The sequence below is a fragment of the Cyprinodon variegatus genome, unplaced genomic scaffold (assembly GCF_000732505.1).
Source record: "Cyprinodon variegatus isolate N-32 unplaced genomic scaffold, C_variegatus-1.0 Scaffold687, whole genome shotgun sequence".
Classification (NCBI taxonomy): Eukaryota; Metazoa; Chordata; class Actinopteri; order Cyprinodontiformes; family Cyprinodontidae; genus Cyprinodon; species Cyprinodon variegatus.
The window spans coordinates 290364-314956 of NW_015151140.1; the positions used below are offsets into that span (position 1 = coordinate 290364).

General features: G+C 39.4%; 1 protein-coding gene across 2 annotated transcripts in view; it reads left to right on the top strand.

Annotated features, from left to right (window-relative positions):
• LOC107097347 (nuclear receptor ROR-alpha-like) overlaps positions 1 to 24593 on the top strand; it is a 90159-nt gene that overhangs the window by 31155 nt on the left and 34411 nt on the right. Inside the window, exon 2 of one of the 2 annotated variants that reach the window (XM_015394471.1) lies at positions 23268 to 23300. The exons of the other annotated variant lie outside the window; for it this stretch is intronic. Within the exon in view, the coding sequence (XP_015249957.1) occupies positions 23268 to 23300 (33 nt within the window). The remainder of the gene's footprint in view (positions 1 to 23267; positions 23301 to 24593) is intronic. 2 annotated transcript variants of the gene reach the window in all.

Here is a 24593-nt window from a genome sequence, read left to right on the forward strand (position 1 = left end):
ACACAAACATTCATAAACTGCTTCTTCTATTTAAAGTCTTGGGGAAAACTTTGCAGTTTTCCTGTTCTACAAGTGCTAAACTACAAAATCGTGCATCTTGTTCCTTCTGAAATTCTTCCGAATCAAGAACAAACAAATGATTTCAAAAGTGTTGCTTTTGGTTTATTAAGAAACATATTTTGAGTAAACAAGATAGATGCATGAGTTAAGGATACGTTGCTGTGAAATAGAATATTCACCCTCGTTTAGTCTTAGCGGTTTCACATATCAGGAAATAATAACAATGAACTGCAGCCTGAATGAAGCTTCAGGAGCAACAGGCATCCTTCAGATATCCATACATGTCAGAGTAAGAACCTACGGTGATTTCACAACATTATTCATGGTGGTATATATTTGTAGCTGCAGTTTAGTATTTAGTGTACCCATGAACACCTGGAACCAAACTCCCGTGTTATGTTTACATGAGCACGCTCGTATATAATGGATTTACAAAGCTTCTTCAGAAGGGAAGTATGATTAATAGCAGGTGTTGGTTGCCCCAGACTCGCCCTACAGTGCCCGGACACTGTAGGGCGCCTGTAGGGCGGACACTGTGGGGTGTCTGGGCACTGTAGGGGCCAAAGGCCCGGCCCGGCCCCGGGGGCCATAGTACCTTGCTGAATTCCAGTAAAATTTGCTTTGCATTCACTGCGGCTTTTGTTTGCTTTATTCCCCCGAATCTCATCCTTCTCTTTGCTTCGCTGCTTTTGTTGCTCCATTGCCGTTCCATGTGAATGCAGCATTAGGTTTCCAAAGCTGCGTCTGAGTAAAGCATAAACCTCTATTTTAGACAGATGAGACCACAGTGGGGATGTTTGACCATAAGGTGCAGAAACACGTCAAGAGAAAACCAAACAGCATACCAGAGCAAAGAGTAAATTTAATGCCAAGCATGGAGGTGGGGATGGGTTGGGCTGGTTTTTTGGTTTCCTAAGCTCAAAGTACAACATTTAACTGTTTATTGGTATTTTTCACAATTGTTTACATACACAAAGTACATGAATACTTCACATTCAACATAACAAAAAACCTTCGCTGGGGAGGTATTTCTCTATTTCACCTTTGTCCAATCTAGTTTATCTAGTTCTTTATTTGTTGTTGCTGTCTTTAGTCTTGAATGTTGTCCATTTCATCCACTTTTCTATTTGAGTTTGCTGAAGTCTCAAAGCGTGTGTCAGTTTTTCAATAATCTAGATTTCTTCCATTATTTCAGTCCATTGTTCTTGACGAGGGGGGGTCAGCCTTCCCCCATTTCCTCATAGCTCTAAGGAAGAGCTTAATCAGATATCTGTCTTTTACCCTTATTTTTGTGTTATTAAAGTTACAAAGATATAGTATCACACAACTCAAAGGAATATCACATCCCAGAATCTTCATGTACATTTTTCCAACATTTTTAGGACAGTTCCAGAATATTTGAGAATAATCGGCGCTCATTGATCCACATAGACCAACACCTCATGTTTGTGTCCTTATTTCTATTCTTGACTTTAGGTGTGATAAAAAATCGTATTCGATTTTTCCATATGAACTCCCTCGATATCCGTGAATTAGTGGATGTCTGATGCGTTTCCCACATATCCAGCCAATCTTAATCTGAAACTGTCATGTTAAGTTTTGATTATTTTCTTTTATATCCTTAGTTGAATGTGTATTAATCATCATTTTTTTTTAAATAAAGTGCAGATTATTTAAATTTCTGTTCCACTAAATGAATTTAAGCCATTCCCTTCCACAGAGGGATCCCACCTGATTTCTGTCTTATAATAGTCTCTCAGTTGCAGATACCTGTAAAAATCATGTTTATCTAAATTATATTTTTCATGCATATTTAGAAAATTCCCTGTCTTTCTGAAGGCTATACCATCCTGTGACCCGCTTGCTTATCCATTGTTGGAACTTTTATCATATATTGCAGGTTTGAAATCGCTATCCAATGCTACCCACCTGTGCACTTTCATTTCTTTCTTTATCCTGTGTTTTTTGAATGTTTTGAACCATAATTCCACTGTAAACACTGCAATTGGACCCATATATTTCTGGATTTATCTATCTTCATCCCCAATAGCACTTTGAATTGGGTATCCTCCAAATTCTTAGATTTGTTTACCTGTTAGCTGGATCTTTTTCTGCCAGGCTTTCTCCTAGATCATTTCTTTGGTCTCAAATTGTAGAAAGTTAACCACGACTGAGCTTGGTGCTGCATTTGGGTTCGGTTTTGGGGCGAGGGCTCGGTGAGCTCGTTGAATCTGGAGATTGATCCCCTCCGGAAGTTCGAGTTCCTACTTATAAAAATTCTCCAGAAATGTAGCTATGGATCTCTCTTCTACATCTTCTGGTAAGCTGGAGATTCTGATATTGTTTCTCTATGATCTTTCTTCAAGATCGGTTAGTTTTTCCTGCAATCAATGTGTTTGTTTAACCATCTTCGTTAGCACCTCGTTAGCATCCATTTTCCACCCCTCCTATGTGTGTCTGTGCCTCGCTGATATGCACTTGTTGCGCCTGCAGCTCCCGGTCATTCTCGGACAACCTACGGTCTATTTCTTGTCGAAGATTCATTATTTTTTCCTTAATTTCTTTCTTCAGCTGTCCTTAAATACCACCAGCTCTTGTTTAAGGGCTTTAATATCTAATAGCTGCGAGCCCATTTTGCAGCATCTCCGTGCGATCGTGTTCTGCCATTTTGTCTGCTGGGGCTTTTTTGTGGTCGTTAGCTTCGTGTTCTGAGATTTCTTCCATTATGAGCAGCTTTCCAGTTCTGTCTTGCTTTTTATAGTTTCTCCGGCTTCTCTTGCTTATCCCACTCATGCCTTAGGTTTATCCATCTAGTTCCAGTTTTGTTGTGGTTGATAAGATGAGGAAGAGTGAAACACTGGGAGCAGGAGGAGCTGTTTATTGTCTCCATCGTCACGCCATTTATGCGCTCTGTCACTGTCTGGGTCATCTAGCACGCATTGACTTTGCTAAAGGTGAACACAGGTGTGTTTTTGATGTGCGAGGGCAGTAATAACAGTCATTTTGTAGCATGAAAAAGCTGAAGTTTGTTAGCAGGCTGTAAATCCTGTGGGGTTGCAGCTTGTCTAATATTGACCTTCCCATGAGATGCTGCTGGTGGTGGACAGAGTTCTTTCTCTCCTTCTTTAAAGGAATCGTTATCAGAAGCAAACAAAAAAACATTTCATGAAGGGGACACCGGTATGAAGCCAGCTCTGCAGTTTAACCAACATGGCAGCTTAGAAGTCGGGAAGAAGCTGCGTGTTAAATATTTTAGACTTTGTGCCTTGAATCTCACTCTAATTAATTCCCTCAGATTTACGTCTGTGGTTCTCTCTCAGACTTCCCTCCTTCACCAGACTCCTCCAGCTCCCTCTGCACTGTTTATTTCAGTCGCCTCGCAGCAAGGATTCGGATAAATGGATTAACTTATCGTCTACCAGTTTAGAGCTCTTAAACTCAGCCTGACGGCCCCCCTGAACATCGTGCAGATGGATGCCAGAGAGGCTCCATTCAGCACTCGTTAAATTCATTTCCCCAGTTTGTTACTCTGAGGGGGTTTGACGTTTTAATGCTAGAAGAGCTGCAAAGCTGATGAGAAGAGGACAGGAAAAAAAAATTAAGCACAAATGCAAATTTGCAGCCGAATTAGCGAGTGGGATGTAGCAGCTGCAGTTTAAGCAGCAGTTAAGCTCTATGCCTCCGTTTTTAAACCAAACAAGGGTTTATATGATCTGCTATTTCGTTACATAGAGAGTAAACACATCCAAAGAGGACAATTCATTTTCCTGTAACGGCAGGAGGTTCATGTATCTTTTAGAGCAGTTTTGTTTCTAATTACTGAAGCTAAAAGGGATTTTATTGTTATTGAAGGCAAAGGTAGAAGTTCTCCATGAAGAAACGTGATCATTTAAAGTTGTTCTTGACAGGAAGACAGCTTAGATTGATTTAACCCCCAGAGATGTACAAGTGAGTGTAAACAGGCTTGTGGTCATTAGTTCTTAGCGGTCACTATGTTCCTGCAGCAGGCGGCAGTTTGGGTGATGTTCTGGTTAGAGAACCAGGACGAAATCCTCATGCATGAGTCAAACCAATATTTAACTGTTGAAGAGAGGATTTCTTCTTCGTCCAACACCTACAGACCTACAGTCTGCTGCAAGCTTTTAAAACGTTGCATTTAAAACGTTGCATATAGTACAGGTGGGATCGTGTTTACTGATGTAAAGGAGTGTAGGAGCCATAAATAAAAAGATTAATAGCTGTTTTGGTTTTGTTTTTATTGGTTTGGTTGTTTGTTTGCAGGGGAATGGATCAATTAGATTTGGGAGGAGTTATTTAATTAGGCATATTACTCACCTGGGGGTGTGTCACTGGTAGAGAGTGGGTGAGTAGGCCGCTGTAGTTTTTGTTGACCCCAATGCAAATTACTTTAAGCAACGTTTAAGCAACGTTTAAGCATTCCTTTTTTGAATGAGCGCATCGGACGAGGAACGGCCCGACCTCAGCCTCTCCGCAGCTTTCTTTGTTACCTGATGTTGCTGCAATAGATAGCTATGAAAAGAACATAAGTATACGTTATATTCCACTGCAGCAGCATATTTTACTCTGGAAAAATTGATAAATTCGCCTTTCACAGTGAGCTGTTTTAGAGCTCTTTCACTATCGGACAAATTAGCTGTAGACCTCACATCCCCTTGCTTAATAGTTACACTTGGATGAAAATGGCGGATATGGGATCTTCTGCACAACCAGCATGAAATCAGCGAACATTTTCTCTGCAGAGCCCCATAGAGAGCTACGTTTCTGCAGCTTTTAAACTGTTATATCTACTCAACTGCCTACAACCTACTGTTTGTCCGTGGAATGCTGGTTTGTGTAAGATTATTCCGCAAAAATAATAGCGCTAGCATCCCTATGGGATTGACAGTGTTTCATGCTAAGTGCTAGCTGTCTGTGTCTTTATGTTGGAGATCAGTGTTAGTGAATTATTTCATTGCAATATAAATTTGTAATGTTTTCATTCCAGTAACAAATATAATTTTAATGCAAGATTTGATCTAAAAATAATGTGCTCTACTCGGCTCGCACCGCTTGTGCCAAATTATTTTAATGTCATAATTGGGAGTTTTTTGGAAACGGCTCCTTTGCATGAAACAAACTAATTACCAAAAAACAGCTGGATATTTTTTGCTTTTTCCCCCAGCACTTGGACTATTTCTATAGCTAAAATTAAAGGTAAAAAACATACAAAAGGGAATTTAGCAAAAAAGCTCTGCAAAAAAAAAAGTCACTTGAAACCTGAAAACACTTTCTGATTTTCCCTGCTTTTCTTTTTAGACTAATATTTTTTAAATCAACATTTAGCTAATAATCTGTGTCATATTTATCAACTACTCTTTGAGGAGTGGATTCTATTGAAGTAAATCATTTATGTTTTAGTCCTCCGACAAGGAAAAGGTTCCTGGTCTAAACTTTCCCATCTAAAGTAACAACAACAATCAGAAAGATTAAAACAGCTGAAGCCGTCACCACACCACTGCAAACTGCACAAGAGCTATGAAAAATATTAAAATTCCAACTTTAGCTAAACATGTCATCATCACTGTTATGCACAGTGGAGGATCTGTGATGCTGTGGGGTAGTTTCTCTTTCAAAGGACTTGAGAAGATTGAGTAAATGTAGCCAAATCAAGACATAAATGTTTATTTCTAAGGCCGTCCCAGCCCTAATCCTGAAGAAAAGCTGTGGGCTGAGCTGAGCAGAAGATCAGAGAGGAAGCAGCAGGAGGGTGAATGCAGACCTGAAAGCATCAAAGATACAGAAGTTTGAACACCAGCCCTCCATCTGCTCCCAGCAGATGTCACTGTTACATAACCTTTCCCTGCTGTAACTCTCTCACACTATGTGCAGGTGCTTTTACAGATAAAAAAAAAAAAAACACCCAGACACTCTGTGGGACAAAGGAAGCCACAACACCTGGAAACATCAGGTGGTCTCGGCACAGTTTGTGCAGGAAGAATGCTTGGGCTGTTCCCACGGCGCGACCGTGAGGCCGATTTCTCACGCAATGGACAGAAAATCCAGCAGATTTGACATAATATCAATGAAATCAGCACTTGTGAGAATTTCCCCTTCTTATGTGATGTTTTATGTGGTGGATTATATGATAGCTGTGGCCTTTCTGAGAGCGTGACTCTCTGCAGGCTGCTACGTGCATGACTGAGTGTCTGTTTCAGTTTGCTGAGTCACAGAGGCGTTTAATCGCGCCGCCAGGGCTCATGCTGCATCTACAAGCAGAATTAGTTTATGTGCAAAAACTTTTTTTTTGTTTAATTCACCACTACACAGCAGCTGGATAGAAAACACACCAACAGTGATGGGTTTCATGGAAATGTAGGGGGAGAAACAGAACAGATACAACACTGTCTGAGATGTTTACCCCTGAGGCCTCCAAACCCCGAGCAATGCTAGCTCCCTCCGTTTCCTTTTCACAAAGACTGTATTTTACGTTCTACCTCCATCTGTACGGAGTGTGACCTTCCTTTGGCCGTCATATGAGATAAAGCTTTATGTTTCGATAATATCCATCTCAATGTGTTCCCTAGCTCTATAGAGCAACATTCCTGACATTTCTGAAGGATTCTGAGGATTTTAGATTCATCCATCCATCATCTCTTTCCTCTTTTATTCTGGAAGGTTGACAGGGAGCACAGCTGCTGCCTACTTCCAGCTGTCATTTGGTCGGAGGGGTCGGACTACATCCTGGAAAAGGTGGAGTCCATCAAAAATATGTGGTAGAACCGACAGCCGGTTTAGAATAACCAACAACCCGACAGTTTTTGGACTGTGGGAGGAAGCCGGAGTACCCAGAGGGAACCCACACATGCAGCGGGAGAACAGGATAGTAGTTTAGGGTTGAAACTTGGATGTTTTGGCAGTGAGGCAGCAGCGCTGCCAGGATTAAAGCCGGCACAGAGAATGGTTAAAGAAGGTAGACTTGGGAACCTCCAAAATTTCCCCTTTTTTTTTTTTAAAGAACAGATAAAAATCAGCGAAAATAAGGAGGAAAACTCAGTGTCAGGGTTCTATAAGCTTATGGCTCTGGAGCTTTGAGTGTTTCCTTCCTAATTAACTTTAGTTACAGTGATAAAGAACCTGTGCAGGTTTTTAGCAGCTTTTCTGTTTTGTTTTTAGAGAAAAATTGCATAGAATTTACCCAACAGTAATATATTTTAATTACTTTTTATTCCTTAGGTTGGAAATATTTTTTTACACCATTTTCCTCAAATAACAAATGCCCCATTGAAGAAATCATATCCATCCTCTTGATGTTTTCTTAATGCTCTACCCTGAAAATAGAAATAAAATGATGTTTCTTTAAACAAAGAAGGATTATTTATACAGTAAAACACATTAAAGCAGCAAACTAATTCAAAGTGCTGCACATGGAAAAAGAAAAGTGCTTTGCAGTGGAATAGCAGAGAAAAGGAAATTTAACTACTTCTATTTAGTCAAAGGTAAACAATAATCTAATCTTGTTTAAAGGTGTTTTTTTGTTTATTTTAGAGCTTCTTCATCTCTGTTGACCTTGCTAATACGATCAACCCTTTCTGATTTGAATTCAAAGCTCTTCTCTAAAGGAACCCCATCAGTCTCCTCTGTCTTTTCTGGTGCCTCTCAGAGAAGCTGAGCTCTGCCATCTCTGCCACTGTGTTGGTCCTCGTGTCGCTCGGCTCCATCCATCAGGTCCATATGGACGGGCCCGAGGGCGGGGGCTCAGACGGGGCACAGAAGGCTGAGCAGCATGTTTCTCTCCTCTGCTCAAAGAGCACAGGGAAACTCAGACAATCAGGTTCACGTTTTTAATAAGACTGGGAATATGGGAATTCTCCCCCTGCACAGGTTTATGTCTAACAGGTTTAGTCAGAGCCTCAGTTAAAAAAAAAAGGGGAAGAAAAAATTGATTGAGAGTTTGACTCTGATGTGGACCCCCTCCACGCCGACCCAGACTCTTTAATAAAACCATGATGCTGAAGGTTCTGGAAAGCCTCAACAGAACCAGGGCCTGTTTCTACCTGGTTCTGTCTGCATCCAATAGTTTTTTTTACCTGATTCTGAATATAAAGAAACATTTTTATCTTTCTGGCATCTACATGTTCAGTTCCAGGCAATCATTTATAACTCAAAATTAAGTTATGGATCTTTCAAACTGTTTTCTCTTTATTAAAAAATGCTAATGTTTTATTAATTTGGTATAATAAAGGATATTAGCACACCATGCCATATTATGACTCTTTATTTTAACTGAGTCTGCCAGACAATGTTAATTGTATTATAATTATATGACAAATACAAGACAGAAGGAAAAAAAGAGGCTTTATTTCTCTAACCCGGGCATCAAGCGGTACTCTGACGAAAGCAGATGAAAGTAAGCAGAGAGCAGCGAGCGTCGTCTGCTCTGGTTGGCTGGAGGTGCTTCCCCCGGATCGCAGACCCGCTGCAGCTTCGCTTGCTGCAGCAGAGTCGGTTGTTTGGCTGCTGGTGATAAGCTGCAGCCCTTTCATCTGTTGCTGTACTGAGGTGGCAGCGAACGTTACTGCGGTCAGACAGGAAGCCACCAGGAGCTCCCTGTGCGTTTCTGACTGTATTGTTCTGTCTGCATGTGGAAAGCAACCCCTCCATGTGTTTCAAACAGCTTCTTTAAGAGCCCATCAGAGGGAAAGGGTTGGTGTTTAATGTTTTTAAATGGCTAGTTCCACATGTTTGGCTGCAAAGATTAACAACATTAATTTAACCCCTTTATAACAACTGAAAACAACAAATAGCTTGTTTGGCTCTAAACTAATGCACAAGCTGTAGGCTTAAAAACACAAATTTAATACATATATATATTTAAAAAGGATTAGCAATGAAAATTGCTGTAATATTTCATAGATATATTTGTTATAATTAGTTAAAAGGCCTTTAAAACCGGCAGACTCAAGAATCTGCAGTTTACATTTAACCTTGGCAATCTTATTCAGCTGCGGCTTTTAACGCTAAGTTGCAAATTCTGACTTTTTTCAGATTTTTTTTTAAATGAACATGCAACCTCCATCGGAGCCCAGTGCAAACAGCCCTGAAGGACTCTTTGCACAGGAGAGCATGCTTCCTGGGGTGGAGTTTTAGTTGTTCTTTCGGTTGTCTGTGGTAAACAAAGAACTGAACCAAACAGTAAAGATCTTACCTCTATAGATAGATAACTGTTAAAAAGATATAAAGTTAGCTTCTTCTGCCTCTAAAGCCATTTTTCTTAAAAATGAAGTTTAAATTATGTTCTTTTTTTTAAGATAAATGTGATTTTACTCAAATTATACATTAAAAATGTTGAACAATGCCTTCTCTTCAGAAGCAAGAAATTGTTTGAGCGATTAATGCAGGTGAACCCCAAGGCTTAGTTCTTGGTCCACTTCTTTTCATTTGATATTAAAGTGATTTGCCATTTTTGGTGCGGGAGCAGTCTGGAGGTGGGGCAGTTGTTAGACCTGCTGCCTTAAAGCGAGAGGATCCTGCTTTCCAATTCCCTTTTGGGGAGTTTTCCACTGTCCCTACAAGCATGCTTAGTGTGAGGGATTGCTGAAGAGTCAACGAGTCGATGCAATCAGCTGGTTTTCCTTAGATAGAAAACTTTGACTCAACCTGACTGGATGATCTGGTTGAATTGTCTCTGTAAAGTGCCTCGAGACGACAAGATGTGAATTGGCGCTATAGAAATAAACTGAATAGAATTGAACTGGGGTCTTTTCTTCAACCATCCAAAGAGATGATGTCATGTTTTACTCTAAGTGGCCTTTAATGCGTGTCTACATGGTACTTTGTGCCTTGCGCCTAGTTAGACTATAAGTCACAGCTGTAGATCGGCACTTTTCTCATGCAATGAATGCAGGATTATCCAATGGAGGAAAGCATGCATGGTGCTGAGGATGCAGGTTTGTGTTGTATTCAGTCCTAATTAGATGCAGGCTTTCTTCTATTTTTGCTTCTTAAACATAAAACATGTTTTCTTTCACTGGAGATCCAAAAGCTGAGATATTTGAGGGAAATAAGCCGGGGGTCTAAATGTAAAAGTGTCTGGTCTCCATGAAAATAAATACATTTGTAAGATGTGTGATGGACTGATGTGTGAGGTGAAACCTCTAAACTCATTATTACGTAAACATGTTTCATCTTGACGGTCAGAATAAGTTAAGAATAGATGTAGGGCGGTAGATTAGATGTTACTGATGCATTATGGGAAATGGAGGATATGCCTAAAGGGTGTTTTTTTTTTTTCTGAGAATCTGTGCGGTAGTGAAATTAGAGTCAGTGAAAGTACATTCATATCTGTCTGTCTAATCCCTAAATCTGCTTTTATCACCTCCATCTTAAATCCGCAGCTCATCGGACGCTGCAGGCGGCTGAAGGCAGCCAGAGGACGGCGTTTTTTTTCTGTTTTCCTCTTTCTGTTCTCGCCTCCCTGAAGAGCGGCGCTGAAATGACTTTGGCGGCTGCTGCTAATGCGTTGAAATTGGCACAAGGAGCAGCTCGCTCTGAACAATTAAGAGATGCTGGAGCTTCAAACTTTGCTGAGGGAGACAGAGAGCGGTCCTCTTCATGTTCTGAGCTTCAGCCTGCCTTGGCGTACACATCTGGGAGCTTTAGAAAAGACTCAGCAAAGCGGCGCAGACTGCTGTAGCCTGCAGGTGTTAAGCTTCAGGAGGTTTTCCTCCAGATCGTTCTTTAAAAAGATCAACTTACAAACAGCCCAGGATTTACTATAACCTATTTATAGTATATAACTCTTTTTTTCTTCTTTCTGTTTAGATGTTTGACATTTTCACATCAGGCTCATGAGTTCATATTTTAACAAGAACTCACCAGGCACTGAATCTTTCATTTATTTGAGGCAAGAGGCTTTGATTTGGTTTTAGATAACTATAAATTGAGTCAGATATTTTTTGTCTGAGGGAAGCTTGAAGATTCCTCTTTGACGCATCATAAACTTCCTCATCATGACGTCAGCAAAGCTCCATCTTTGTCTTGCAGGCAGGAAAATGTTTAATTTAAGCTTTTCTGGTCCCTGAGGTCCCCATAATTTCAACACAAGTTTCTCTTCATCCAAGGGCGTCGCTCGGTTCAAATAAGAGAAACAAGGACAGGATTGAATGTTCCAACCTGAAAATGGTTCTGAAACAGATCCAAACTCGATTTCTTATTGAAAAACAGGCGCAAACCAAACATTAAAAGTTCTTTCTCATGTTTTCAGTGATAAAGAATCAGGGATGTTTCTTTTTGTACCATTTTTGTCTTATTATTCATGAGATCTTCATCCTTATTTAGATGGGACATCTTGATGGCCTAGCTCTAAATTAGTAAAACCAGACATTTTCTGAAATGAAGCAGGTCTATATGAGGTGTTTGTCATAAAGCGGTGGCTGACGGTGTAGACGGCCGATTCTGGGCCCCATCCATCAGAGCCCTGAGGGATGTTCTCAGTCTGTCGCCGGCTCCTCATCTTAAAGCCCCGTCTCTCCGCTGGGGACTCCGGCTGGAAGCAGCCTCTAAGTCCCTCATGCGCTGCTGTGTGCTGCTGCTTTCAGCTCAGCCCTGCTGATGAATTATGGAGGTGAGCAGAACAGGAGCTGGCCATGACTGAGTGTTCTCTTCGTCCTATCCCTTCCTATTTACTACATGGTTTGATTTGCATTTCCAAGCGCACATTTGGCTACACTTAGCCCAGGATCAGCAGAAACAGGAGAAATCACCAACCTCTTTTTCTTTCAAGCATTTTTTCCATTCTATTCAGTATAAAACATTACTGCTCTTTTATTTATATCTTTAGCGTTTATTTCCATTTAATTCAGTTTATTTATATAGTTCCAATTCACAACACATATGATCTCAATGCACTTTAAAGAGATAACTCAACCTGATTATACAGTCAAACCGATTCAATGTTCACAGTAAGCATGCTTGTAGCGACAGTGGAGAGGAAAAACTCCCTTTTAACAGCAAGAAACCTCCAACAAAACCAGACTCAATGTGAGCGGCCATCTGCCGAGGTCGACTGGGGTTCAAGGAGACAGAAGCAGAGACACAGATATAAAAGGCGACTGTCAACCAGCTCCACACATTTTTATTGCTTATCACTTGTGCCGGAAAAAAATGTAAAGTTCCTTAAGCAGTTAAATAAATATTCACTATAGTTTTACAGTGTTTTCTTAGATCTGTTTTCCTTGTTATAGAATATATAATGCTGGAACAACATTGACAGAGGACGGGCAGAGTCACTGAGATCATCTAAAATGGTAACAGACAGAAATCAGAGTTTTGATGGATTAAAACCATGAAACCAAACAAAAGCAGCTCTAAATTCAGTTATCACAGTTTGAAATTAACCCATTTCCTTTTATCAGCCAATAAAACTTTGAGTCACACACATTAAAAGCATATGTTGTGCTGTATTTTATGCTAAACCTTTTTTTCTAATTGGTTGTACAGAAAAACAGGAACAGTCTGATGTAGAGTTTCCCTTTTGCTGCTCTTATGGAAAACAGCCTTTACTCCACCTAACTTCTTGCTTTTTTGATATTTTAGGCATTTTTTACCATTATGTGAAATTAAATTTGAACTGAGAGGAATATATGTGTCCTGTTTGTGGATGTCAGCATCCAAAAAGTGAAAAAGCAACTATAGTATGCAGATGAGGAAATTAAGTTAGAGTGAATTTTAGTATTTCCATAGGAAGCAAAGCGTACATAGTAGTGTGTCTCATTAGAATATTTCTGAAGATATTTATCAAGCTGTGATCCTTTTATTTTACAACAAACTATTTCTAAAACATTGTATGTTTCCAAAGGGAAATGAAATAACTTTTTACGGGGATTTGAACCTTAAGATTCTTTCTACGCCTGAGATTATTCAGCGAATTTAAACTGCATGTCCTGCTATCAGCTTACAGGAAGTACATCCCTCCTGCCTCGCTCTGCTCTTCATTCACCTCTGCTTTCACATCAGATTTGCATTCACAGGTTCATATGACTCTCGTCTCTTCGTTGCACAGGACAGCTCTCTATCGGCAGACAGTCTCCCACTGTGGCTCTAAATATTTCAGCATCTAGCTGCAGGTCTTGGGTTAGTGTGTCAGTGAGCAGGTTTAGTGACATTCTGCAGTCTCAGTTTTAGGAGTAAATCACTTCGCTGCTCCTCTGAGCTGCAGATGGATGCAGAGTTATTTAAACAGAAATATATCTACTAAAGTAGTAAGGTTGTGAGGTTTAATGATGCTTATTGGATAACTGCAAGATGAATTCTGGTTTATTGTTTCATTTTTGGTTAGATGTGCGTGGAATAACAGTTTCTACTCGTCTCTGTTTACAACCAAAATATCCAAAATCAGTCCAATAAACACAATTTATGTATAAAAATGTGAAAAAAAAACAAATGGATGCTAAAAATTTGCTTTACATCATCAACAGAATTGAAATAAAAACAACCGACCAGTAAGATTAGACATAACAGATGGTGGAAAACAAATCTCCTTTTAGGGGGCAAATTCCTAAATTTAGTATTTTTATTATTATTATTATGACAAGAAGAGAAAACATGTTGTACAATAATATTCAAAAAAACGCATTTTGTAAATTTGACAAGAAAAAAATGCAATCCAGGAGTTAATTCATTAAATAGCTAAAGTAATTGAAATGAATGTAACTGTTTTCTCAGATTTTATTTAAAAAAAAAATTGAATTTTTTATTTATATTTTGTTTTCCTTTTTTTTTTTAAACAGATTTTATTGTTCTAATTTTATATTTTCAATGTTCTTTTCTTCATACCATATTTTGCATTTCAAATTTTTTTTTCTTAAAATTTCTGCAGGATTTCTTTTTTTTTGTTTCTCCAAATAGTTTAGCGGATGTTTGGGGGACAGTGATTCGCCTACATGTTCTGAATGCTGGCGTCGATAAAGAATAAATTATGAACAATTTAGTTTGTGCCTTCAACTCGTTGCCCAAAGGAAGACATTACTTGGATATTACAAAACTGAATATCTTCGGAACAGCTACAAATGACACAAAACTAATATGGGTGAGTAGAACGTAAAATCAAGGGGCCAATGTAAAAAAAAATGTGTTTCCCTTTAAGTAGAAGTACAGATACTGCAGTTTAAAAACACTCTGGTAGTTGAAGTATCAACTTGACCGCTTTACTCAAGTAAAAGTGAAAAAGTATGTGCTCCAAAAACTACTTAAAGTATAAAGGTACAAAGTAACTTTAAAAAAAAAAACAGCCAGATGCCGCTATATGAACTGAAAGCTCAATTTTTCGACTATTTCTAAAAATCCTCTGAGATAGGGCCCAGGATGAGGGAGGTCTGGTTGGTCTCCGTCTCCCGATACGCTCTCGCCTGTGTCCGACCTTTCAGACNGAGTCGATGCAATCAGCTGGTTTTCCTTAGATAGAAAACTTTGACTCAACCTGACTGGATGATCTGGTTAAATTGTCTCTGTAAAGTGCCTCGAGACGACAAGATGTGAATTGGCGCTATAGAAATAAACTGAATAGAATTGAACTGGGGTCTTTTCTTCAACCATCCAAAGAGATGATGTCATGTTTTACTCTAAGTGGCCTTTAATGCGTGTCTACATGGTACTTTGTGCCTTGCGCCTAGTTAGACTATAAGTCACAGCTGTAGATCGGCACTTTTCTCATGCAATGAATGCAGGATTATCCAATGGAGGAAAGCATGCATGGTGCTGAGGATGCAGGTTTGTGTTGTATTCAGTCCTAATTAGATGCAGGCTTTCTTCTATTTTTGCTTCTTAAACATAAAACATGTTTTCTTTCACTGGAGATCCAAAAGCTGAGATATTTGAGGGAAATAAGCCGGGGGTCTAAATGTAAAAGTGTCTGGTCTCCATGAAAATAAATACATTTGTAAGATGTGTGATGGACTGATGTGTGAGGTGAAACCTCTAAACTCATTATTACGTAAACATGTTTCATCTTGACGGTCAGAATAAGTTAAGAATAGATGTAGGGCGGTAGATTAGATGTTACTGATGCATTATGGGAAATGGAGGATATGCCTAAAGGGTGTTTTTTTTTTTTCTGAGAATCTGTGCGGTAGTGAAATTAGAGTCAGTGAAAGTACATTCATATCTGTCTGTCTAATCCCTAAATCTGCTTTTATCACCTCCATCTTAAATCCGCAGCTCATCGGACGCTGCAGGCGGCTGAAGGCAGCCAGAGGACGGCGTTTTTTTTCTGTTTTCCTCTTTCTGTTCTCGCCTCCCTGAAGAGCGGCGCTGAAATGACTTTGGCGGCTGCTGCTAATGCGTTGAAATTGGCACAAGGAGCAGCTCGCTCTGAACAATTAAGAGATGCTGGAGCTTCAAACTTTGCTGAGGGAGACAGAGAGCGGTCCTCTTCATGTTCTGAGCTTCAGCCTGCCTTGGCGTACACATCTGGGAGCTTTAGAAAAGACTCAGCAAAGCGGCGCAGACTGCTGTAGCCTGCAGGTGTTAAGCTTCAGGAGGTTTTCCTCCAGATCGTTCTTTAAAAAGATCAACTTACAAACAGCCCAGGATTTACTATAACCTATTTATAGTATATAACTCTTTTTTTCTTCTTTCTGTTTAGATGTTTGACATTTTCACATCAGGCTCATGAGTTCATATTTTAACAAGAACTCACCAGGCACTGAATCTTTCATTTATTTGAGGCAAGAGGCTTTGATTTGGTTTTAGATAACTATAAATTGAGTCAGATATTTTTTGTCTGAGGGAAGCTTGAAGATTCCTCTTTGACGCATCATAAACTTCCTCATCATGACGTCAGCAAAGCTCCATCTTTGTCTTGCAGGCAGGAAAATGTTTAATTTAAGCTTTTCTGGTCCCTGAGGTCCCCATAATTTCAACACAAGTTTCTCTTCATCCAAGGGCGTCGCTCGGTTCAAATAAGAGAAACAAGGACAGGATTGAATGTTCCAACCTGAAAATGGTTCTGAAACAGATCCAAACTCGATTTCTTATTGAAAAACAGGCGCAAACCAAACATTAAAAGTTCTTTCTCATGTTTTCAGTGATAAAGAATCAGGGATTTTTCTTTTTGTACCATTTTTGTCTTATTATTCATGAGATCTTCATCCTTATTTAGATGGGACATCTTGATGGCCTAGCTCTAAATTAGTAAAACCAGACATTTTCTGAAATGAAGCAGGTCTATATGAGGTGTTTGTCATAAAGCGGTGGCTGACGGTGTAGACGGCCGATTCTGGGCCCCATCCATCAGAGCCCTGAGGGATGTTCTCAGTCTGTCGCCGGCTCCTCATCTTAAAGCCCCGTCTCTCCGCTGGGGACTCCGGCTGGAAGCAGCCTCTAAGTCCCTCATGCGCTGCTGTGTGCTGCTGCTTTCAGCTCAGCCCTGCTGATGAATTATGGAGGTGAGCAGAACAGGAGCTGGCCATGACTGAGTGTTCTCTTCGTCCTATCCCTTCCTATTTACTACATGGTTTGATTTGCATTTCCAAGCGCACATTTGGCTACACTTAGCCCAGGATCAGCAGAAACAGGAGAAATCACCAACCTCTTTTTCTTTCAAGCATTTTTTCCATTCTATTCAGTATAAAACATTACTGCTCTTTTATTTATATCTTTAGCGTTTATTTCCATTTAATTCAGTTTATTTATATAGTTCCAATTCACAACACATATGATCTCAATGCACTTTAAAGAGATAACTCAACCTGATTATACAGTCAAACCGATTCAATGTTCACAGTAAGCATGCTTGTAGCGACAGTGGAGAGGAAAAACTCCCTTTTAACAGCAAGAAACCTCCAACAAAACCAGACTCAGTGTGAGCGGCCATCTGCCGAGGTCGACTGGGGTTCAAGGAGACAGAAGCAGAGACACAGATATAAAAGGCGACTGTCAACCAGCTCCACACATTTTTATTGCTTATCACTTGTGCCGGAAAAAAATGTAAAGTTCCTTAAGCAGTTAAATAAATATTCACTATAGTTTTACAGTGTTTTCTTAGATCTGTTTTCCTTGTTATAGAATATATAATGCTGGAACAACATTGACAGAGGACGGGCAGAGTCACTGAGATCATCTAAAATGGTAACAGACAGAAATCAGAGTTTTGATGGATTAAAACCATGAAACCAAACAAAAGCAGCTCTAAATTCAGTTATCACAGTTTGAAATTAACCCATTTCCTTTTATCAGCCAATAAAACTTTGAGTCACACACATTAAAAGCATATGTTGTGCTGTATTTTATGCTAAACCTTTTTTTCTAATTGGTTGTACAGAAAAACAGGAACAGCCTGATGTAGAGTTTCCCTTTTGCTGCTCTTATGGAAAACAGCCTTTACTCCACCTAACTTCTTGCTTTTTTGATATTTTAGGCATTTTTTACCATTATGTGAAATTAAATTTGAACTGAGAGGAATATATGTGTCCTGTTTGTGGATGTCAGCATCCAAAAAGTGAAAAAGCAACTATAGTATGCAGATGAGGAAATTAAGTTAGAGTGAATTTTAGTATTTCCATAGGAAGCAAAGCGTACATAGTAGTGTGTCTCATTAGAATATTTCTGAAGATATTTATCAAGCTGTGATCCTTTTATTTTACAACAAACTATTTCTAAAACATTGTATGTTTCCAAAGGGAAATGAAATAACTTTTTACGGGGATTTGAACCTTAAGATTCTTTCTACGCCTGAGATTATTCAGCGAATTTAAACTGCATGTCCTGCTATCAGCTTACAGGAAGTACATCCCTCCTGCCTCGCTCTGCTCTTCATTCACCTCTGCTTTCACATCAGATTTGCATTCACAGGTTCATATGACTCTCGTCTCTTCGTTGCACAGGACAGCTCTCTATCGCCAGACAGTCTCCCACTGTGGCTCTAAATATTTCAGCATCTAGCTGCAGGTCTTGGGTTAGTGTGTCAGTGAGCAGGTTTAGTGACATTCTGCAGTCTCAGTTTTAGGAGTAAATCACTTCGCTGCTCCTCTGAGCTGCAGATGGATGCAGAGTTATTTAAACAGAAATATATCTACTAAAGTAGTAAGGTTGTGAGGTTTAATGATGCTTATTGGATAACTGCAAGATGAATTCTGGTTTATTGTTTCATTTTTGGTTAGATGTGCGTGGAATAACAGTTTCTACTCGTCTCTGTTTACAACCAAAATATCCAAAATCAGTCCAATAAACACAATTTATGTATAAAAATGTGAAAAAAAAACAAATGGATGCTAAAAATTTGCTTTACATCATCAACAGAATTGAAATAAAAACAACCGACCAGTAAGATTAGACATAACAGATGGTGGAAAACAAATCTCCTTTTAGGGGGCAAATTCCTAAATTTAGTATTTTTATTATTATTATTATGACAAGAAGAGAAAACATGTTGTACAATAATATTCAAAAAAACGCATTTTGTAAATTTGACAAGAAAAAAATGCAATCCAGGAGTTAATTCATTAAATAGCTAAAGTAATTGAAATGAATGTAACTGTTTTCTCAGATTTTATTTAAAAAAAAAATTGAATTTTTTATTTATATTTTGTTTTCCTTTTTTTTTTTAAACAGATTTTATTGTTCTAATTTTATATTTTCAATGTTCTTTTCTTCATACCATATTTTGCATTTCAAATTTTTTTTTCTTAAAATTTCTGCAGGATTTCTTTTTTTTTGTTTCTCCAAATAGTTTAGCGGATGTTTGGGGGACAGTGATTCGCCTACATGTTCTGAATGCTGGCGTCGATAAAGAATAAATTATGAACAATTTAGTTTGTGCCTTCAACTCGTTGCCCAAAGGAAGACGTTACTTGGATATTACAAAACTGAATATCTTCGGAACAGCTACAAATGACACAAAACTAATATGGGTGAGTAGAACGTAAAATCAAGGGGCCAATGTAAAAAAAAATGTGTTTCCCTTTAAGTAGAAGTACAGATACTGCAGTTTAAAAACACTCTGGTAGTTGAAGTATCAACTTGACCGCTTTACTCAAGTAAAAGTGAAAAAGTATGTGCTCCAAAAACTACTTAAAGTATAAAGGTACAAAGTAACTTTTAAAAAAAAAACAGCCAGATGCCGCTATATGAACTGAAAGCTCAATTTTTCGACTATTTCTAAAAATCCTCTGAGATAGGGCCCAGGATGAGGGAGGTCTGGTTGGTCTCCGTCTCCCGATACGCTCTCGCCTGTGTCCGACCTTTCAGACATTTCAGCATCTTTTTCTGAATCCCACATTGTAGCATGGCATAGACAATTCACGTTAGCAGTTTGAAGAACACCTGCTGGCTTCTGATGATTTCCTTTGGCGTCAGCACAAATTTGACGAATAGCTAACCGATGAGTGTTTGCGTTCTATGACTCATCTAATTACACTAGTTTTCACTAGCTGTGGATGGCGCCAATGATCTGCATTGGATGACGCACGTGACGGGAATTAAATATTCATAAACATCAAACCGAAGCCAAGAGTAATGAGTAACATTTGTTTTAAAAATGTATGGAATAGAAAGTCCTGAATAATCATTTGGGTTATCCATTTCTACTGAACTTTGCTGAATGGAGTAATGAATGGCCACAAAGCAGTTTCAGCTCACGCCCCTGTGAGGGGTGTGGTACCACAGGCTAACTCAGAGCTAAACAAACGCTCCCTTTCTCAAGCTGTTGTCCTATTGGCTCAACAGGTTGCTAAGCAACGATCTGACTGCAGTCTGAGAGCGAGCAACAGATGCGCACTTCAAAAATTCAAAGTTGTTGTAAACATCCATGCAGACCAAAATAAATGCGTCTTTACTCCAGAGGAAAGCCCGCCCCCAGAAGCAACAATAGTGGAACAAAATTTACTCCATAGTTCTATAACCGTCTAAGACCTGATTATTAGTATCCTCTGATATTTCAGGTCAATATTCAACACTTGGTGCGTATTGATGATCTTTGCGAGCAGCTTTGTTAAAAACTCACATTTGTAACTTGAGAAAGTCGGATCCGTCACTGAATGGTCATGTGACCCAGAGCCCATTTTTTTGAGGCAGTCTAAACTGCCCATAAACAACCAGAGCGAGCTAAGATACAACCCTTACCTTATTCAGCAACGCCGTATGGGGGTGACAAGTTAGGAAGATTCAAAGGGCCCTTGACTGAGGGGGGGCCCAAGAGAAGAAAAAAACCCCTGATATTTTAAACACAAAAAGAAAATCCAGCAGTAAAATATATTATCCTTGTATTCTTTCTAATCGTTCAGCATTAAACAGCGAAAAAAGCAAAGATATAAATACAGTATCCTGGGTTTGTTGTCCAAGTAATACGGTGGAGCAAAGCCATTAAGATTTAAAAGCAAATAAATGGATTTTAAACTCAATTCAGTGAAGAGCAGCCAGAACATGAGTGATGTCTTCTCGCCTCTGTGATGCAATTAGAAGGCGAGCCGCTGCACTTCCATCCAGTAGGTGAGAGAAGGCAGCTTGTGTGACACGGTAGTACAGAACATTAGTATAATCAAGAAACGAAGGCGTCTGTGAAAAATCCTGTTTCAACAGAATAATCTTCACTTTGGTGATTTGTTGCTGCTTAAAGGAGTCATTCATAGTCCACTCCGAGGCTGCACCTAATAATGACGCGCTAAAAAAGAGAACTTCAAATTTCAGCTCCACTCTTTTGAACCAAATATTCATTCGATTAAATATCCTGATTATTTTAAGTCATTTGCAGTGTTGTTGCTGTTTTTATTTTTGGCAAAATGCAGGACAATGTCTTTTAGACTATCTACCATCAGAGTGCTTAAAAAAAGGCATAAATGTTTGGGGTTTTTTGTGGATGGTCTGCAAATAAAGAAAACGAGGAAAAAAGTGTGAGACTACCAAAAGATATTCATATTGATCACAGAAGTTGTCTTTAAAAAAACCTGCAAAGAAACTACTGTTAGGTTTATTCAATGATGAAACTGTCTCTCCTGCAGAAGCCGCATGAAAAAACCCTTACTGTGTATTTCAGTTCTTCATTCCTTCTACCTAACAACTACACAGAAACCTAAATGAAAAGATATTATTTTTAAAGTGTGAGCATCATGGTCTGGGCTGCACATGGAGTTCTGCTCCATGTTTGGATTTATATCGGTTCCCTCTCTTCTGTTTCTTAAAGCAGAGATGAGGAAGTTCTTCAAGTCTGCAGTTTAGAGATAAATTATTATCTTTATATTCGATAAATAATAATTATCATCAATAATAATTGTTTGAGTTTGAGCTGAATACCATGAGGAGGGTTTGCTATAGAATTGCCTCCGTCTCTGACATATAGAGTTCCTTTGTTTGCAGAAGGCGGACTTTCAGAGGCTGCTGCAGATAAATGAAGGTGTTTGCTGCAGAGTTCATTTCTGCTGATGAGGGGTTTTGTTTTCCAGTTTTAGAGTCAAACGATCAATGAAACGAGGCGGATGTGTTTTTCTTCCATCTTTCTTCTGCATGTGTGACTTTGTGAACAATGTTTAGGTTTTCCCCTGTAACACCTCCGTGTTGTGAATCCTGTGGTAGGAAGCAGATCAGAGGAAGCCAACCTTTTCAGATGAGTTTTATCAAACACCATCAGGACAGAGGATAGTGACTGTTCTGTGAACTTCTGAATTTTTTTTCTTCATAAAGCTTAAAGAAAGAAGCAGCCATGCTTAATGGCTGGGCTTCCAGTTGTGGAATTAATATGATCAATGTGAAGCTGAATCTGCTACTGCTTCTGAAATCTTAAACACTGTTTTAATCACCTGAATGAAATATCAGCAAGTGTGAGCTCCTCCGTAAGAGCAGGAGGTTCCAAACCGAGCTGCAACCATCAGTGTTTTAACATGCTAGTCCAGGAGGGGTAATGTTGCAAAGCCATCCTGCTTCTTTTCCTGAGACAGACACTATCTGCAAGCTTGAAAACAGTTTGATATTCCGGATTAACTGAAAGGAGTGGACGTCTCAGCAAATGTTTGGAGAAACCAAAACTAAATATCAACCACTGCCAAGCATGGTGGTGGGGGGCTGATGGCTTGGGCTTGTTGCAAGGAGCAAACTTTCTCCTTTCTGTGTAAAGGGACTGATAGACAGACAGAAAGCCGTTACTAATAACCACATACAGTATCATAGGGAGTACTTTGTTTAAATTTGGTAAATGATGGTGGTGTGGTATATGTTCCTGGTTTTTTAAATAGAGTTTTAAACTTTGGTTTTGATTTGGACCTTTATGCTAGAACTTGAAGGATCGAAAGTAATTCTGAAAATGTTAAAGCTCTAGATTCAACATAAGCTTAAGCACCAAGCATAAAAAAATCATGATTATACATCTTAAATACGGCACTGTCATGAACGGGACAGGTGGACCCAGTATTTGAGGTAAGACAGGCGTTATCCGTGTGACTCACTTACCCGGTTTAACAGTTCAGTTCATCCTCTCGGTTTAGGCAGGATCAACCAATGCACTGTCAACCAGATGCGGTGCTGAGCTGTCCATAGTGTCCCAATGAGGCAATCCCAGTGAGCAGGCAGGATCCGATCCAGGTCAGAGATACAGATCAGACAGAAACAGTTCTGATATCCTGGAGTCTGTAGCCTGATCAGGGGTTCCAGTCCGCACAGGAACAGAAAGGTTCAGGGTTCCAGGAACCCACAGAGCGTTCAGGCAGGTTCAGAGTTCTATGAGTCCAGAAGTTAGCTCAGACAGAAACGCACAGATGCAGACAGGCAGAATCCAGCAGGAGTACAAAGATGGTTCAGGCGAACAGATCAGACGGGGACAGACGGGCTCAGTGGTGAGAGGGAACAGAATCAGGAAATCAGAAACCACTAAGGAAATGCTGAAATGCTCTCACCACTGACCAGTGAATAAACTCGCCTGAAGACGAAGTCTCATGAATAATCTCCTCACTGGAACAGGGACATGAACCTTGGAAAGGAAACCAAAACTAATGAAACAAACATAACTAACATTAAATAGTAAACAATGAGCTGGCCCTGATAGCTGGGCTGAGCCATATATGAAGCAGAGGGAGCAGGTGAATAAGATGATTGATAATTAGAGACCAGGCAGAGTTAGGCAGGTGAGAGACATGAACAATTAAGGTCAGATATTAGGGCAGATCATGACAGGCTCAGCAGTAAAATTAGGGAAAAAACATAACATTTCTTCTTTTTCTGTGTCCCAGGTTTGTTGGCAGCTGTGAAGAAGACGCACTCTTGTAAGTTTATTTTTTTATAAAAAGATTTACACATATCATTTACAGCATTTAGTTTGTGACTTAATCTGAAGTTTACTTGGTTTATTTCACAATAGAATGATAATCAAAAACAGATATGTTAATCTTTCTCTGAATGGCTAAAAACAGGGACAGGTGAGTTTTGGAATGGCCTAGTCAGAGTCTACGCTTAGACAGGTTGGATTCTTCTCAGACTGGTTGAATCATAACTATTTTGCTAAGTTAGGAGAGTGACAAGTCATCCGAAGTGTTGCTGTCAATTACAAACCCTGGGAAGCAGCTGCTGGAGGCACAGATATGTTTAGGGAAAAACTCCTTTTCTACTAGACCTACTGTAGGGCGATATGGAGCACTTTCCCCCTAAAGATAAATAAAAATCCATTATTTGATTCCTGCATTTTGTATTAAAGTGAAATATACCGATTTTCAGACACTTTCCATTCATTCATATTTGAAAGGATAAGACCTAAAAGTTTTTTTAACTGGAATTTTGGTTGGTTTTATCAATGTGTTTTATGTTCAACTATAAAAGGGATGTTCATAATTGACACATAAATGCCCCAAAACATTTGTGATAGCAGGACTAATGAGAAAGTAAACACACCCTCTAGTTGTGCAGCAAACTGCAGTCAATCATTCTCTGTGGATGAGCTGTAGCCCTGCTGCTGCCCGTTTTTGCACACCTGCATTGTTTGATGATCAGGAAGTTTGAAAAAGGACTTCCATTTGCTCACATGTGCTTCATTTTTGCAGCCGAATGCCTGAGATCGTTGGAGAATTGCCTTGCATGCTTTCATTCAGGGCCCGCTGCAGTTGGTGATTTGAGTGACAGCACATTAGTCAGCAATGAGGCCAAGATGGCAGCCGCCTTTAAAAGACAGAAATTATAGAAAATGCAGTTTTATTTTTTTAGCTGCACATGTTGGAAAAATAATAGTAATATTATCTTCAGTTTGATGATTGGAAACATTTCAGTTACAAAAAAAGTAAAACTGGGGAAAATAATCCTTTTTGTGCTTCTGAACTGCAGTGACTGTTGAAAACAAGAACCAGATATAAAAGTTGAAATCAGTATCTGAGTTTATGTCCCATCCAGGGACATGCATTGATAGGCACCAGGTGGCGCTAGAGCACCTGCCTTTTTCCGCTCTGGACAAAAAAGTGCCCTCCTGAAATCGTTTTTCTTAGTCTTTGGCCTGAAATACCATTTCCAAATTTAAAAGCCTATAAAACTCAGGCTGTTTCTCACTTCACAAGAACATGAGTTCCCTCCCA